The sequence below is a fragment of the Artemia sp. Qi Xiang Cuo genome, unplaced genomic scaffold (genome assembly GCF_049724085.1).
Source record: "Artemia sp. Qi Xiang Cuo unplaced genomic scaffold, ASM4972408v1 HiC_scaffold_3104, whole genome shotgun sequence".
Taxonomy (NCBI): domain Eukaryota; kingdom Metazoa; phylum Arthropoda; class Branchiopoda; order Anostraca; family Artemiidae; genus Artemia; species Artemia sp. Qi Xiang Cuo.
The window spans coordinates 82,258-100,426 of NW_028300499.1; the positions used below are offsets into that span (position 1 = coordinate 82,258).

At 35.5% G+C, this 18,169-nt stretch overlaps 1 protein-coding gene across 1 annotated transcript in view; it reads left to right on the plus strand.

The window, feature by feature from the left end:
* The window catches only part of LOC148938582 (uncharacterized), a 38,876-nt gene that overhangs the window by 17,149 nt on the left and 3,558 nt on the right, over nucleotides 1-18,169 (plus strand). Inside the window, exons 2-3 of the mRNA XM_089107686.1 lie at nucleotides 248-515; nucleotides 15,802-15,974. Of these exons, the coding sequence (XP_088963812.1) occupies nucleotides 248-515; nucleotides 15,802-15,974 (441 nt within the window). The remainder of the gene's footprint in view (nucleotides 1-247; nucleotides 516-15,801; nucleotides 15,975-18,169) is intronic.

Here is an 18,169-nt window from a genome sequence, read left to right on the forward strand (position 1 = left end):
CTAGTAGAAATAATGCGATATGAGAGTGGGTGCCTCCTCCGTGAACCCCAGCTATTCAGGTTAAAGTTTGACTAATGTTTTTTTGAAAGCATTCTACAATGCAATAAGTAGAGCCAGTTGCAAAAGCAAAGTGTGCCATCTTTCAATTACCGTTTATGAAGACTGACACGTGGGTGTACCAAGAAAATATTTGAAACTAGCCCTTAAAATGGTCTCTGAACATAGTCATACTTATTGTTTCTTTTAGCCACACATGGTCGAGACTCTGGCAGACATCTTGCATTTTTTGGAGGGTGATGATGCACCTTTGGCCACTGGCAGTGGATTCCGGCCACCGGCAGACATCTTTTTCGATGAAGTGACGCCTACTCCAATAGAAATCGAAGAAAATGGAACGACATGTGCTTTAGCTCCTTATACTGGCAATTCAAGTAACGCGTGGATTCAAGGTCGAGTTTCGGTTATCGACGGACCCCAATTGGCTCCAAATCCAGATGAAAGCCTGGGAGAAGCCAGTAAGTGTAATTTAGAACCATTCTTGAGCAGTTATAATTCTGCAGTTCCTGTTGCCAATAAAGGTTAGAACAATTTCTGCCAAATGTTCCATACAACGAGTAAACTTAAATCTACGGATTATTTTATGAAGAACAGCTAAATGATATGTGAGTTCTTGTCCAAAAACTTTGATGTACATTCTGTTTAAATGTCGGATGACAGGCTTAAAAATTTTGCGTTGTATACTGTCTTGTGAGGATTTACAGCTGATGTCGACCTCTTTAAAATCAACATCTCCTGGACTTACTTTGGCAGGAGGTATATTTATTTAAAATATTTGTGATATATGTCAATGAAAGCAAAAAAAAGTTTTTGCTGTTTAGCACAGAATTTTGCAAAGTTGGACAATTTGCATACAAATTAGATATGGTATTTTCTTGTAAAAAAATTGACTTGGCGTCTGATAGGGGATTTGCTGTAAACACCGTATAGTCACTTATTTCATCTACTTTTCTGCTGATAAACTAAAATTTCAAATCGAGATAGTTATAGATGTTCGGGATCCTCTTCTTCAATGTAAGACTCCTTTAGGATATTCCTAATCAATTCTGATACAAGAAGAGATATTTAGTACTTTTTTTAGTTATTTTAGTTATATTTAGTTATTTTTAGTTATTTAGTTAGTTATTTAGCAAAACTACACCAAAATACTACAAAAATATCTGACAATAGCAACAATATAGCAACTGATAATATGATTAATAACAACAAAATAGCAACTAAAACAAAATCATTGATCTATTTACTCTCTTTAAACGAGCAACTGTGTATGCATGTATGTATGTATATGTATTTATAATTTTTTTCTTGTAAACAGCTCCATATTATTGTTATTTTGAAAATTGTCACCCTGAGATTTTCTGGCCTGAAAAAATGATTTTAATAGGTCACGAGTTTCAGAAAAGTCGTTTATAGCCTTAATAATAGAAAAATAATTGTGTGTGCAACATCACATTTATGTACGTTTCAAGAGCAAAATTACATACTTTTCCACTAAGGGTGGTCGTATTGTTGTTAGAATCTAGGGTGCACGCACAATTACACAAGAGGACAAATTACTCTGAACAGCTAAAGAAAAAGGTATGAACATAGAAACAGCAAAAATCACATTGAATTGCAAACGAAAATGTTGCACAACGAAATCCATGGAATGAAAAAAACAAGGAGAACTTGAATATGCCTCCTTTGATATTCCGATTGATTTAGTAAAAGCATATCCTGATAAACTATCAAAACCTTTATCAAATATTTATACATACATACAGAAGAAATATACATAAAATGAAAATATTTTGGATTTCTATGGATTCCCACCAGTTTTCTTAACATCGATATTCTCTAAACTGTATAAGAGCTTCGCAGCAGATCAAACAGTTCGTGGTAACGAACTGTAAGTAAGGAGCGACCGAGCTTAATGGTAACCGAAACTCTAAAAAACGGAATTTTTTATACCAATAGATACATCAAAAGAATCAAATTTTAATTCTGATTTCAAATATATAAGTTTCATCAAGTTTAATCTTACCTATCAAAAGTTATGCGCCTCAGAAAATTTGGCTGATTTTCGAAAAAAGGGGGAAAGACCCCCTAAAAGTTATAGAACCTGAATGAAAATCACACCATCATATTCAGCGTATCAGAGAACCCAACTGTAGAGGTTTCAAGCTCCTATCTGCAAAAATGTGGAATATTCCATTTTTTGCCAGAAGAAAGATCACGGATGCCTGTTTATTTGTTTTTTTTTGTTTTGTTTTTTCCCAGGGGTGATCGTATCGACCCAGTGGTTCTATAATATCGTGTGAGGGCTCATTGGAACGGAAATTAAAAGTTCTAGTGCCCTTTTTAAGCGACCAAAAAAATGGAGGGCAACTAGGCCCCCTCCCACGCTCATTTTTTTCCCAAAGTCACCTGATCAGAATTTTGAGATAGCCATTTTGTTCAGCATGGTCGAAAATATTATAACTATGTCTCTTAGTATGACTTAATCCCTCGAAGCCCCCAGGGGGAGGGCTGAAAGTTATGAAATTTACCTAATGCTAACATATAGTATTGGTTATTGGGAAGTATAAAGAAGTTTTCAGGGGAAATTCTTGCTGGTAGTGGGGGGTGGAGGTGGGTCGGGGGATATATGAGAGGATCTCTTAATGAAGGAAGTTTTCATGGTGGAAGGGACATTGCCATGAAGGGGGGGCCGGGTTTCCCATCATTATTTATAAAAAAAATCAGAAATTAAATATAAAAAAACAAGTTTTTCAACTAAAAGTAAGGAGCAACATCAAAACTTAAAACGAACAAAAAAATATTAGCTATATGATTGGGTTCACCTTCTAGTCAGTGCCTCACTCTTTAAGCCAAAGATTTTTTAGTTCTTTCATAAGAGCTATTAATTCTAATTAACGGCCTTTGTGATTAAGGGGTCATTTTTAAAGAATTGGAACAAAATTCGAACTTTAGCTTAAAGAGCAAGGTATTGGCTAGGGGGCGAACCCCCTAATATACGTATTAAAAATCTTTGAATATAAGAAGTTCGTTACGTAAGTTAATTCGTGAGTTACGTATATTTATTACTAATAAAAACGTTCGTAAATAAAATTCAACCAGTTTCGAGAAAGCCATTTAACCAAATAAAAGTAAAATTAATATGCAAATTTCGGTTTAATTATTCATGCACGGTGAGCCAAAATCAAAACCTGCATTAATTCAAAAACGTTCACAAATGAAATAAAAAAAAAGTTTTTTTTAATTGAAAGTAAGGAACGACGTTAAAACTTAAAACGAAGAGAAATTATTCCGTATATGAAAGGGGCTGTCCCCTCCTCAACGCCTCGCTCTTTACGTTAAAGTTTGACTTTCTCACAACTCAAATTTTTTTAAAACAATAAAATTTTGTTTTAATTGCAAATTTTTTTAATTAACTTTAACGAAATTCACACTATCAGATTCAGCTTATCATCGAACAGTATTAAAGAAGCTTCAAACCCCTATCTGCAAAAATGTGGAAATTTGCATTTTTAATTAACTTTAACGAAAATTACACCATCACATTCAGCTTATCAGAGAACCCTATTAAAGAAGTTTCACGCTCCTATCTGCAAAAAAGTGGAAATTTGCATTTTTTGCTCGAAGAAAGATCACGATGCGTGCCCTCCAAAAAATGGAGGGCAACTAGGCCCCCTCCCACGCTCATTTTTTTCTCAGTTAACCAATTAAAATTTTGAGATAGCCATTTTGTTCAGAATAGTCGAAAATCTAATAAATATGTCTTTTAGGATGAGTTAATCCCCCACAGTTCCCAGGGGAAGGGCTGCAAGATATGAACTTTGCCCATTGCTTACATATTGTATTGGTTATTGGGAAGTATACAGACATTTTCAGGAAGGATTTTTTTCTGGTGGGGGGGGGACGGGAGACGGGGTTACTCGAGAGAATCGTTCCGTGGAGGATGTTTCTTTGGGGTAAGGGCCATTTCTGTGAAGGATGCGCCAGATTTCCAAGCATTATTTAAAAAACGTACAGAAATTAAATTAAAAAAAACAAAAATTTTCAACTGAAAGTAAGAAGAAACATTAGAACTTAAAACGAACAGAAATTATTACGTATATGAGGGGGTTCTCCCCCAAATCAATACCTCGCTCTTTACGCTACAGTTTTTTTTAGTGCTTTCAAAAGAGCTATCTATTCTAATTAAACGGCCTTTGTGATTCAGGGGTTTGTGAGTTAATTTTTTTTTATCTTTTAATGTAAAGAGCGTGGTATTGACTAAGGGGAGAACCCCCTCATATGCGTAATAACATATACGTAAAAAAAAACAAAAAAAAACAAGCGATACGGCTCAATAGTAATCGAAACTTTTAAAAACGGAATTTTGATGTCAATAATTGTATCAAAAGAATGGGCTTATAATGCTGATTCTAAATATATAAATTTTATTAAGTTTAGTATTACTCATCAAAGGCTACGAGCCTGAAAAAATTTACCTGATTTTTAAAGAGGGAGGAAACATCCCCTACAAGTGAAAGAATTTTAATGAAAATCCCACCGTCAGATTTAGCGTATCAGAAAACCCTCTTACATAGGTTTCAAGCACATATCTGCAAAAATCTGCAACTATATCTGCAACGTATTTTTTGCCAGAAGAAAAATATACGAATATAGAAGTTCGTTGCGCAAGTTAATTTGTAAATTACGTCAGAACCAAATTTAGAGACAGCCATTTAGCAAAAGAAAGGTAAAATTTTTATGCAAATTTTGTTTACTTATTCAATGACGGTGAGCCAAAATAAAAGCAACATTAACTAAAAAATGATCAGAAATTAAATAAAAAAAACAAGTTTTTTAAACTGAAAGTAAGGAGCGACATTAAAACTTAAAACGAACAGAAATTATTCCGTATATGAAAGGTGCTGTCCCCTCCCCAACGCCTCGCTCTTTACGCTAAAGTTTAACTCTGTCTCACAACTTTATTTTTTAAAACAATAAAAAACTTTAGCGTAAAGAGCGAGGTGTTGGGGAGGGGACAGCCCCTTTCATTTACAGAATAATTTCTGTTCGTTTTAAGTTTTAATGTCGCTCCTTACTTTCAGTTTAAAAACTTTTTTTATTTAATTGATTTAAAGAGACGATCCTTGAACTTATAGATGAACAACAATTCGGAAACAAGAAAGGTTATCAACTAAAAGTCCAGGCTGGTGGACTGAGACCCCAATATTGAGCTAGTGAATTTCCACCATTCAGGCTGGTGAACTAAGACCCCAATTCTGAGCTAGTGAATTTCCACCGTTCAGGCTGGTGGACTGTGACCCTAATACTGAGCTGGTGGACTAAGACCCTAATTTTCCAACTCTTGCATTTCATGACAGAAATTCAAAATGAACAAGCCTGAAATAGCAAACTAGTCATCCTAAACTATTGGTTTCAGACAACAAACACCAATGATGGACTAAGAATCCTAGCTCTGAAAAGTTCAAATAGCAAACTACAAATCCCAAATCGTAATTTTCTGACAACAGACACCTATCAAAGGCTATGAAACCTAGCTAATAAAAGCCGGAAATAGCAAATTAACCATCTCAAATCACAAGTTTCAGATAGCACTTACCTATGAACGGGTAAGAAATCCAGCTCGGATCATTCAAAAAATAGCAACCCACACATCCCAAATCATAGGTTTCAGACAACACATACCTATGAAAGACTAAGAAATCTAGCTTAGAAAAGCCCGAAATAGTAATTTAAATATCACAAATCCTATGTTTCAGACAACACTCACCTAAGAACGGCAAAGAAACCTAGCTCAGAAAAGTCAAAAATAGCAAACTAGTCATCCCAAACTATAGTTTTCAGACAACAAACACCTATGAAAGGCTAATAAATCCATCTCATAAAATTCAAAAGTAGCAATCCACACATCCCAAATCATATTTTTTAGAAAACACTCACCTATGAAAGACTAAGAAATCCCTCTAAGAAAAGCCCGAAATAGTAATTTACATATCCCAAATCATAGGTTTCAGACATCATTCACCTATGAAAGACTAAGAAACCTTACCTCAGAAAAGCCTGAAATAGCGAAACTACTCAACACAAACAAGAATTTTCAGACAACAAACGCCTATGACGGACAAAGACTCAAAGCTCTGAAAAGTTCAAAAAGCAAAAAAAACATCCCAAATCATAAGTTTCAGACAACACACACCTATGAACGGCTAAGAAATCTAGCACAGAAAAGACAAAAATAGCAAACCACTCATCCCAATCATAGGTTTCAGTCAACACACACCTAGGAAAGGCTAATAAATCCAGCTCAGAAAAGTCAAAAATAGCAAACTACGTATCCCAAATCATAGGTTTCAGTCAACACACACCAACGAAAGACTTAGAAACCTAGCTCAGAAAAGTCAAAAATAGCAAACTGCTCATCCCAAACTATAGGTTTCAGACAATATTCACCTACGAAATACTAGAAAACCTTAGCTCAGAAAAGCCTGAAATAGCAAACTACACATCCCAAATCATAATTTTCTGACAATACATACCTATGAAAGGCTAAGAAACCTAGCTCAGAAAAGTTGAAAATAGCAAACTACACATCCCAAATCATAGGTTTCAGACATCACACACCTATGAAAGACTAAGAAATCCAACTCAGAAAATCCTGAAATAGTAATTTACATATCCCAAATCATAAGTTTCAGATATCATTCACCTACGAAATACTAAGAAACCTTAGCTCTGATAATTCTGAAATAGCAAACTACTCATCCCAAACTCGAAGTTTCAGACAAAAAAAACCTATGAGTGAATAAGAATCCTAGCTCTGAAAAGTCCAAAAAGAAAACTATACCTCCCAAATCATAATTTTCTGAAAGGACACACCTATGATAGGCTAAGAAACCTTAGCTCAGAAAAGCCTGAAATAGCAAACTACACATCCCAAATCATAATTTTCTTACAACACAAACCTACGAAACTCTAAGAAACCTAGCTCAGAAAAGTCGAAAATAGCAAACTACACATCCCAAATCATAGGTTTCAGACATCACACACCTATGAAAGACTAAGAAATCCAACTCAGAAAAGCCCGAAATAGTAATTTACATATCCCAAATCATAAGTTTCAGACAGCATTCACCTACGAAATACTAAGAAACCTTAGCTCAGAAAAGTCTGAAATAGCCAACTACTCATCCCAAACTCGAAGTTTCACACAACAAACACCTATGAGTGACTAAGAATCCTAGCTATGAAAAGTCCAAAAAGCAAACTATATCTCCCAAATCATAATTTTCTGAAAGGACACACCTATGAAAGGCTAAGAAATCTAGCTCAGAAAAGTCAAAAATAGCAAATTAACCATCCCAAATCATAGGTTTAAGTCAAAACACACCTACGAATGGCTAAGAAATCATGCTCAGAAAAGCCTGAAATAGAAACCCACACATCCCAAATCATAATGTTCTGACAACACATACCTATGAAAGGCTAAGAAACCTAGCTCAGAAAAGTTAAAAATATCAAACTACACATCCCAAATCATAGGTTTCAGACACTACACACCTATGAAAGACTAAGAAATCTAACTCAGAAAAGCCCGAAATAGTAATTTACATATCCCAAATCATAAGTTTCAGACAGCATTCACCTATGAAATACTAAGAAACCTTAGCTCAGAAAAGTCTGAAATAGCCAACTACTCATCCCAAACTCGAAGTTTCAGACAACAAACACCTATGAGTGACTAAGAATCCTAGCTCTGAAAGGTCCAAAAAGCAAACTATACCTCCCAAATCATAATTTTCTGAAAGGGCAAACATATGATTGGCTAAGAAATCTAGCTCAGAAAAGTCAAAAATAGCAAATTAACCATCCCAAATCAGAGGTTTCAGTCAACACACACCTATGAATTTCTAATAAATCCAGCTCAGAAAAGTCTAAAAAATAGCAACCCACACACCCCAAATCATTGGTTTCAGACACCACACACCTACGAAAGACTAAGAAATCCGGTTATGAAAAGTCGGAAATAGCAAATTACATATCCCAAATCATATGTTTCAGACAACACTCACCTATGAACGGCTAAGAAACCTAGCTCAGAAAAGTCAAAAATAGCAAACTAGTCATCCCAAACTATAGGTTTCAGACAACAAAAACCTATGAAAGGCTAAGAAATCCAGTTCAGAAAAGTCAAAAGTAGCAATCCAATCACCCCAAATCATAGGTTTCATACAACACACGCCTAAGAAAGACTAAGAAACCCAGAACATAAAACTCAAAAATATTAACCCAAATAGCCCAAATCATAGGTATCTTACACCACACACCTAGCACCGACTAATACACAAATATCTGAAAAGCCCAAAAGAGCAAACTCTTTATACCAAACTTGTGGTTTCAGTCAACATTCACCTACTAAATAATATAAAACCTTAGCTCAGAAAAGTCATAAATATCAAACTATACATCCCAAATCATATTTTTCTGACAACTCATACCTATGAAAGGCTAAGAAATCCAGCTCAGAAAAGTCAAAAATAGCAAAATACACATCCCAAATCATAGGTTTCAGACACCACTCACCTATGAAAGACTAAGAAATCCAACTCAGAAAAGTCCAAAAAGTAAACTACATATCCCAAATCATAAGTTTCACTCAACACACACCAACGAAATGATAAGAAACCTATCTCATAAAAGCCTGAAATAGCAAACTACTCATCCCAAAGTATTGGTTTCAGTCAACACACACCTACGAATGGCTAAGAAATCCTGCTCAGAAAAGCCTGAAGTAGCAAACTACACAGCCCAAATCATAGGTTTCAGACAACTCACATCAACGAAAGACGGGTGCTCGGGGAGAGCCTTTGTGGGTGTGTGGGGCCCTTGTGGGCCGGTGGTCCTTTGGGTGCTGGGGGGGACCTTGGGGGCCGGGGGGTTGGGCTTTGGGGGCGGGGGATGGCTTTGGGGGGTCTGGGTGGGCTTTGGGGTGCCTGGGGGACATTTGGGGACCGGTGGAGGGCCTTTGGGGCGCCGGTGGCCCTTTGGGAGCCCGGGGGACCTTTGAGGACCATGGGAGGGCATTTGGGGCTGTTGGGGGCCGGTGGAGGGCCTTTGGACCCCCGTTGGTCCTTTGGGCGCTCGATGGGCCTTTGGGGGGCCGGGGGAGGGCGTGTGGGGGTCTGGGTGGGCCTTTGGGGGGGCCGGTGTCCCTTTGGGAGCTTGGGGGACCTTTGAGGGTCCGGGGGGGCAGTTGGGGGCCTGGGGGACATTTGGGGACCGGTGGAGGGCCTTTGGGAGCTTGGGGGGCTTTTGAGGACCGGGGGCTTCCTTCGGGGGTGGGGTAGGAGGATTGGAACCCTTTGGGGTTGGGTTAGAGGACCTCACAACACTGTTCAAATGAAACTTGTGTATTATAACGACCACAGAGTTTCACCATTAAATTCTCTTCTAAAATCTTTCCTAAAATCATCTTTTAAAATGTCTCTAACCGTTTCGCCGAAATAGTTCCATAACCTGTCTAAAACGGTTTCGCCCAAATAATCCCTAAACGTAAATTCAGCGTGTTCCTTTGTTATTGTCATCTCTGCGCTAACGCATTTCAAATTAATATGAAACCTTTTCGCGCGCTAAAACAATTCATAGCTAAGATGCTTCTTGCCTAATTGTTTCTATGGCCTTTGGTTATTAATATCCTTTGGAGTTCGACCAAAAGAGTTGTTTCCGAGGCAAAGACATTAATGACTTGGATCTATTCCTGGAGAATCGTTTCTAGGCGAAAATTTTAAAAGTCTGATAGATGATGTCATTGATTGATTGATCTGTCAAGAAAGGGAAATTAATTTGTTGTTTCTAAGGGGAATTATTGATTCACGATAGGTGAATTGAGGTCGACAGCACAGGTGTTCCAAGGTCGATGTTGTTGTTGTTGTAAGTGCACGCTCTCAGCGAATGTCAAAGTCGATGTTGTTGTTGTGAAATTTAGGTCATTGACCCCATTAACCATGTGTTCTCCCTAATGACTCTATGCCCATATATGGACTCCCCGTGGGAGCTCATGAGGCATCTCTAGTTTTACTATAAAAAGATTTGGTTGAATATTGACTTTTCAATAGTCACAATGATGTAATTTAGTATATAATTTAAGCATTCATATAGAAAATTTTAGTCCGCATTAGCCATTAAATAAGAATCTAAATTGAATAAGTCTATTCTAAAACTTACATTTAATTTTATCTGTGTCAAAGCGCATTAGACGAACACAAAAACAATTAAGTTTTTTCACCAGTAGGTGATTGGAGAATCAACAAACAACGACCCACACTTAGAAACAATAGGAAAATAGTTTTTTCTTTATTTTTCAAGATAGTGGAATTTTAACTGTAAATGAATATTTTATCCCTATGTCAAAAGACAGTCCTCAGCACAACACAGGCCAAAATATGAAATATGAAAATATGAAAAAGAAACTTATATTAAAGACTAATAATGTTTTATACGTTAATACAGCAATGAATCTTATTTCATAAATTGTGTAATAAATATAAAAAATTATTATTAATATTATAAATATGTAAATTGTATATAAAATAATATGAAAAATTATATTATAAATAAAATAATTTCATAAATTATGTACTTGATTTACAACGTGCCTCAGAAATATTTAGTTCATTTTTTGCCGTGTTTATGATATAAAATTTTCTAGTCGAGTTAATTTTTTATTTACTTATTTATGCTTTAATAAGATAAAATTAGAAATAAAAGTTATAATTAAATAATAATTGAAAATAAAGTATTTTACACTAGTCGTGATGTTTTCTTAAATTAAAAGTAATTGTCAAATTTTGTCAAAAAGGAAAGTAAAATTGGAGAAAAGAAGAAAAAAATGCAATCGTTAGAATGATCGCAAACTTTTGCTTAGTAAGAACAAAAAAAGTAAAAAAAAGACTATTTCATTTATTAAGGCCAGGACATACATGCGGCTAAATTAGCATATACTCATACCACATTGTCCAACACCAAGGACAAACAGTGCCAACCGATACCAAACGGCAGCAAAATTAGGCCTACTCACAAATAAGTGGAAATTCCAATTAAAAGAAAATACGTGATAGATTGGACCTAATCAGATAAACAGAGATAAAGAACACTTACTATTTAAATGAATTATTTGAAAACTAATTTTTACTACAGTTGTATAATACGTGTCATTTTAATTTTTTTTTTTAAGGGGGGCAACTTAAAAAGAAAGCAGAGCGAATTGGTGAGCTAGATGCAAGACAGGGGAAATCGAAAAAAAAGAAAATAAGGGAGGGCTCAAAACCTCCCTTGCGTGTTTGTCTGTCAGCGATGTTTTTTGTACCATTTATCTATGACCAAATTATTACTTTCCTACTTTCAATGAAAAATAGGCATTACCGCCCTATCAAAATTTACAGAAATTTTTGTTAGAATTATTTTTTCGAAGAACTGATAAAGACTTGCGGGCTGGTAAAAGAGCTTGCCAACTGCATGGTGGACTTTCTTATCTTCCAATTTAGATGGTGTTTTTATTTACTTTAATATAATAATACCAGAAAACCGTGCTTCGTCTGGGCACTCGGCACAAGGCAGGCTTGTATATAGATATATTTCTGAAAAAAGCCTCATGGGCCATGGATATTACAAATACGACAGACCGCATAAAACATGATAAGTTCAAACACTTTTTAAAATAACACTACGATAGAAAACCCTTCCTATGTCTCATCCTCACACACACAAACTTTCCCAAAATTTAATTTTTTTCGAATTATTTTTTTAGATTTCTTTAATTTCTTTTTTAGACATTTTTTTTAGAATTATTTATTAGAAGAAGTGATAAAACTGTGCGGGCTGGTTAAAGAGTTTGCCAACTGCATGGCGACTTTCTTATCTTCAAATTTAGAATGTGTTTTTATTTATTGTTTATATAATAATACCAGAAGCCCATGCTTCGTCTGGGCCCCGGCACTGGGCACATGGTAGGCTTGTATATATTTGATTCTCTAATTATATATTAGCATGATCATCTCGTTATTCTTTAGTTTTAAGTCATGAGGTCTCAAATCAGCAATTTCATCTGAATTAAATTCTGTCGTGAATTCAATTCCTCATTCCTTTTAATGCATCAAAGAATCGTCCATTTTACAGGATTTGTTTTCTCCTGGGACTTGTTGTAATTCTTACTGTTGCTTCGCTTCTGACCGCATATTTCATTTACGATTCAGTATGATCATCTCTGTCGCTTTTCTTCTAACCGCAGATTTCTTTATTTGATAACCAATTTGTGTGTGCGTGTGTGTGTGTAAGTTTTTGTGTGTGTAAGTTTTTGTGTGTGTGTGTGTGTGTGTTAGTTGTGTGTGTGTGTTTGTGTGTGTGTGTGTGTAAGTTTTTGTGTGTGTAAGTTTTGGTGTGTGTGTGTTAGTTTTCGTGTGTGTGTGTGTGGAAGTTTTTTGTGTTTGTGTGTGTATTTGTTTGTTTTCGTGCGTGTGTTTTTGTGTGTGTGTGTAAGTTTTTTTGTTTGTTTATTTTTTTGCGTGTGTGTGTAAGTTTTCGTGTGTGTGTGTGTGTGTGTAAGTTTTGTGTGTGTGTGTGTGTGTAATTATTTGTGTGCATGTAAGTTTTTTTGTGCATGTAAGTTTTCGTGTGCATGTGTTTGTTTTTTTTTGTGTGTGTGTGTGTGTGTTAGTTTGTGTGTGTGTGTGTGTGTGTGTGTGTAAGTTTTTGTGTGTGTGTGTGTGTGGAAGTTTTTTAGCGTGTTTTTAAGTGTTAATGTGTGTGTGTGTATTTTTTCGTGTGCTTGTGTTAGTTTTTGAGTTTGTGTTATTTTTTTCGTGTGTGTGTAAGAGTTCTTCTGTGTGTGTGTGATTTTTTTGTATGTATGTGTGTGTGTGTGTCTAATTTTTTGTGATTTTGTTTGTGTGAGTTTTTTTGTGTTAGTGTGTAAGTTTTTGTGTGTGTGTAAGTTTTTTTTTTTGTTGAATTTTTTTTTTGTTTGTTTGAGTGTTTTAGAGTGTTTGTGTTTGTTATTTTTTTTTGTGTGTGTGTGTTTTAGTTTTTGTGTGCATGTAAGTTTTTGTGTGCATGTAAGTTTTCGCGTGCATGTGTAAGTTTTTGTGTGTGTGTGTGTGTGTGTGTGTGCGTGTAAGTTTTTATTGGCATCTCTGCGCTAACACATTTCAAATTAATATGAAACCTTTTCGCGCGCTAAAACAATTCATCGCTAAGATGCTTCTTGCCTAATTGTTTCCATGGCCTTTGGTTATTAATATCCTTTGGAGTTCGACCAAAAGAGTTGTTTCCGAGGCAAAGACATTAATGACTTGGATCTATTCCTGGAGAATCGTTTCTAGGCGAAAATTTTAAAAGTCTGATAGATGATGTCATTGATTGATTGATCTGTCAAGAAAGGGAAATTAATTTGTTGTTTCTAAGGGGAATTATTGATTCACGATAGGTGAATTGAGGTCGACAGCACAGGTGTTCCAAGGTCGATGTTGTTGTTGTTGTAAGTGCACGCTCTCAGCGAATGTCAAAGTCGATGTTGTTGTTGTGAAATTTAGGTCATTGACCCCATTAACCATGTGTTCTCCCTAATGACTCTATGCCCATATATGGACTCCCCGTGGGAGCTCATGAGGCATCTCTACTACTAAAACTAAAAAAAAACAGAAGTTGGGCTTGATATAAAAGGATTTACCATGCTATAAACAACAAATGATGGTCTTTTAAGTAGAGTCTTTTAAGGGCTTTTACTAAAATAGTCAAAAAGCTTTTTCTTACGTTGAGTTTAGTATGAGAACAATATTTTTAGCCAGAACGTGGCAAGAAAATCAGAAATATCTTCTAAATGTTGAAAAGCAGAATCTTAAAAACAAATATCTAGTATATTTGGAAATTATCTGCCGAACTGCCAATATATAGTTATTTTAGTATGGAATAAATTTAGTATGGAAAGAATAGGAATGATCGTTTTACTCTAAACCCAAAAATAATGTTTTGCCCAGAAATAATGGTGTTATAAAAGTTATTAATGTGCCATTGCAACCTGCCCTAGCAAGTGTACTTTTTTTATTTTCCCTTGTCAAATAATCAATGCCGTTTTCAGGATTAAGTTTAGAGGGGGGAGGGGGTATGTTACAAAAAAAAATTAAGAATCACAACAAAAATTTGTTTATATGCTGTTTTGTTACGTTTTTACGAGTAGGACAGAAATTTTAAGGGGAGGGAGGAAGGGCATAAATGGGGGGGTGTGTCTTTAATTTATATATATATATAAAAGTAGGTTCTTAAAAACGAATATTTTAGTATATTTTTGTAATATCTTCCGAACTGCCAATAATGTTGTTATTTTATTGTGGAATGACAAATCTGTCACAAAAATTCCTTTATAAAATCTGATCATGTTGTAAATGATTTTTTTTAGCATTTTTATTTTTTTTATTAATGCCTAAACTTTAGAGTATATCCTTGTAGAACTAAAAAGTTAAAATTCAACCAAGTCTTTTGACACTATAACCTCAAAAAAAGAAGAAAAAATTATGCTTGTTATATTAGCAGGCTTTAGCATGCTACAGCGCCAAATTTTGGCCCTTTAAGTGAATCTTTCTAGGCTGCTAGCTACCGCTGCAACCAAGATGGTCTTTTGAGACTGACGAATCAGGAAAATTAATAGAACCAGGTTGATTTTCAGCTAATCGAAAAAAACGAAGCGAAAAGACTTAAACAGAAATTTCGACGGCCAAGCCATTCTTAGTGCTCAAACACAGAAAAAAACTTTTCGTTTTTATTCAGACGACATGCATAGCCATAGCCAGTGTGGTCTCGGAACATATTTGGTTATGTGATATTCGTGCGGTTTTTCCTTGTGATTTCATTGTGAGCAGAATACACCTTATATATTCTGCGTTGATTTTATAATTTTCTTGTGCATTATCACCAAACTTTAGGCTGTAAGCAAAATTTAGAGCCTTTCAAAGGGTGAGAGGAACGTTTGCCTCCTCATCAAACAGCAGTAAAACACTGGCAAAAAATTATACATCCTCCTTACACTTTTTAAGAAGGGACTAAAAGGAAAGAATTTGATTTATATGTGATTCTAAAATTATACGAGGGTTGTTCATGAATTTTGTTTTTCTAGTGAGGTGTTTATTTGTTTCACCCACACCTATTTTGCATCCATAACATAAGCCCACCTCGTATTTTTCTACCCACTTTTTCTATACTTGAAGCACTTCTAGTGTGTGCTTTGCGTGTGTGCTTTGGAGTTCTTCGTGCTATGCAGTCTTTTTTGGCCTTTGTTCTTCTAGTCGTTCCCATTGGCGTGATTGAGCTTTGGTTTTGATGTCACACCCATATACTTATGTTTCGTCATCAGGTATGACGAAAAGCAATACCCTTCAAGCATATCCGAATCGTTGTTAATGTTAATCATCATTTCCGGAAATAGACTTGTCTTATCAGTCTATCAACATAAGCTTGTGTAATTCAAGAGTCAACATTTCAAATACGCTGGAGCACCTAATTTAATGTTTACACAAGATTTGACACAGCTTCTTGTATACATTTTTTTGTAAGCAAAAATGTTCCTAAAAGTAAACAAGTTAGACGTTATATAGCCTCTAAGCTACTAATTAAAATATAATATTTTAAATAAAGCCAAGAATTTATTTATTTAATTTTATATTTTTATACGATTGTTTGTCATTTAGTTTTATCTATTTTAAGACGTAGAAATCGTAGACCTTGTCGAGAGTGAAACTGAGGATGCAGTCAGTGAGGATGCTTCAATTGTTCCAGGGAGGAGCTCTCTGCCCATAATGACGCTGAACTCAAATTCATCTTCATCTTCACATTTCAGCCTCTCGGCTGAGCCCTTAACTGGCCTCGAGTTGTCTTTTGTAAGTTGATTTATTTCTGTTTTCAAGCCTCTATACGTTATATTGCAGTCTTTACGTTTTATACAATCATTTCTTTTGGGGGGGGGGGGAATTGAAGACAAGATAAGTTTATTCGTTCTCGCTAACACAAATATGAAAACGAAGCAGAGCAAATAAATGGAAAAGAAAGAAATAGAAAAACTCACAAGGGAAGATTGAGCACAACAAATAGTTGTTACAATACTAAGTTCTGACATTGTGGCAATGTCAAAGTCACAACAAGTATATGTCATAACAAATAACTGTGACAATGTGACAAATAGTTATCACAACAAATAGAATATGAAATAAGTTGTAGAAATTTTCCAGATTCCTCTTGAAAACTTCCTAATCTTGTGCAATCTCAGCAGCTAGCGGTTGGAAACTAAACATCTTTCTAAAATGAAATTTCTGGTAATATAAGGGGCAACCTAACTGGAAAATAAGAATATTTAGAAACAGCTAACAGGTGTCCGCGCCTGCTAGGTAAATGTGCAGGCTGAACAGTAGTTGGAAAAAACAGTAATTTGAATTAATGCTGTTTTAGGGCGGGTGGGGGGGTCCACTAAAATCGGGTCTTCTGGACCCGGATTAGTGCTCTTTAGGTTCTAAAATCAGGCATGTAGTTTGCTAATCTCGGGACTTAAAGCAACCAAATTTTTAATAGTAGCTTGTTAGTTATGGAACCATAAGAAATTCAATCAATTGCAATTCAATTCTGACAATTTATAAACTCCCGAGGGGTAGGGCAAATTTTCTTCCTGCATTTTTCCTTGGTTAGAGCAACGACTAATACTTGTAACAGTAAAGACTTTTTTTTCTTTTATGGCTTTATATTTCTAGCACTTGGGATTAGGGGGATGGGGGCTACCGTTTCCTAGCACAACGATTTTAATGATTAATAATCCCATCAGTGTGCTATCATGCTATCTACATTTCTTGATCTATTTTCCAGATCACTGAAATTAGCAATCAGTATACCTGATTTTAGATATCTTTAAAATTCTTAGTTATCGAAATTAGCAAATTACTACCCCGACATTAGATTCACAGAGGGCCATCCCGGGTAACGAAGCGCTGACTTTGGTTATACTGTTTGGTTTATTAAACATGAAACAGAACTTGATTTTCTTCTTTTTTATGTTGATTTAGTTGGAGGAGCAAAGAAGTCCTCGGAGTAAATTTTCAAATTTCGACTTTAATCGTATAAAATGCATTCACTTTTGAATAATAATACAACATACGCGAATTAGGAAAAGAAGAATGATAAAATTTTGTCATTTTTAGACTAATGAAAGGAGAGTGGGGGGCAGTTATTCTAACAAAAATATGACAAAAATTGTCTTTTGTTTGATTTTAATTTTCATGTGCCATCTCATGGAAAAATAACAATGCATGGAAATGAGGAAACATTTGAAGAAAATAGCAAATATTTGGGCTTAGATCACGCTTCACCATTTTCAATGTGAGATAAAGGGGTTTGAAAAAAGGAGAAAAACCTTCAAACAATGATAAACTGAAAGCAAAACAACCTTAAAAGCCTGTCATAGTAAATAAGATAAAAGAGCCTCCTTCGCCCTACCTATAGGGCTATAGTAGAAATGGGGACTGGCTGCAAAAGACAAACTGCAAAAAAAATAAAAAATAAAAATTCAAGCCAGACCTTCTACCACTACAAGAACTACTAACAACTCACTGCAACATCTCTCACTGCAGCATCACTAACTGCACTCACTGCAGCTAGTCATTCTACTAATACAACAACTACTAACAACTCAATTCAGCATCACTCACTGCAGATAGACATTCTACTAATACGACAACTACTAACAACTCATTGCAGCATCACTCACTGCACTCACTGCAGCTAGTCATTCTACTACTACAACAACTACACTCTACTACTACAACAACTACTAACAACTCACTTCAGCATCACTCACTGCATATAGACATTCTACTACAACAACTACTAACAACTCACTGCAGCATCACTCACTGCACTCACTGCAGCTAGACATTATACTACTACAACAACTACTAACAACTCATTGCAGCATCACTCACTGCACAAACTGCAGCTAGTCATTCTACTACTATAACAACTACTAACAACTCACTTCAGCATCACTCACTGCAGCTAGAAATTCTACTACAACAACTGCTAACAACTCATT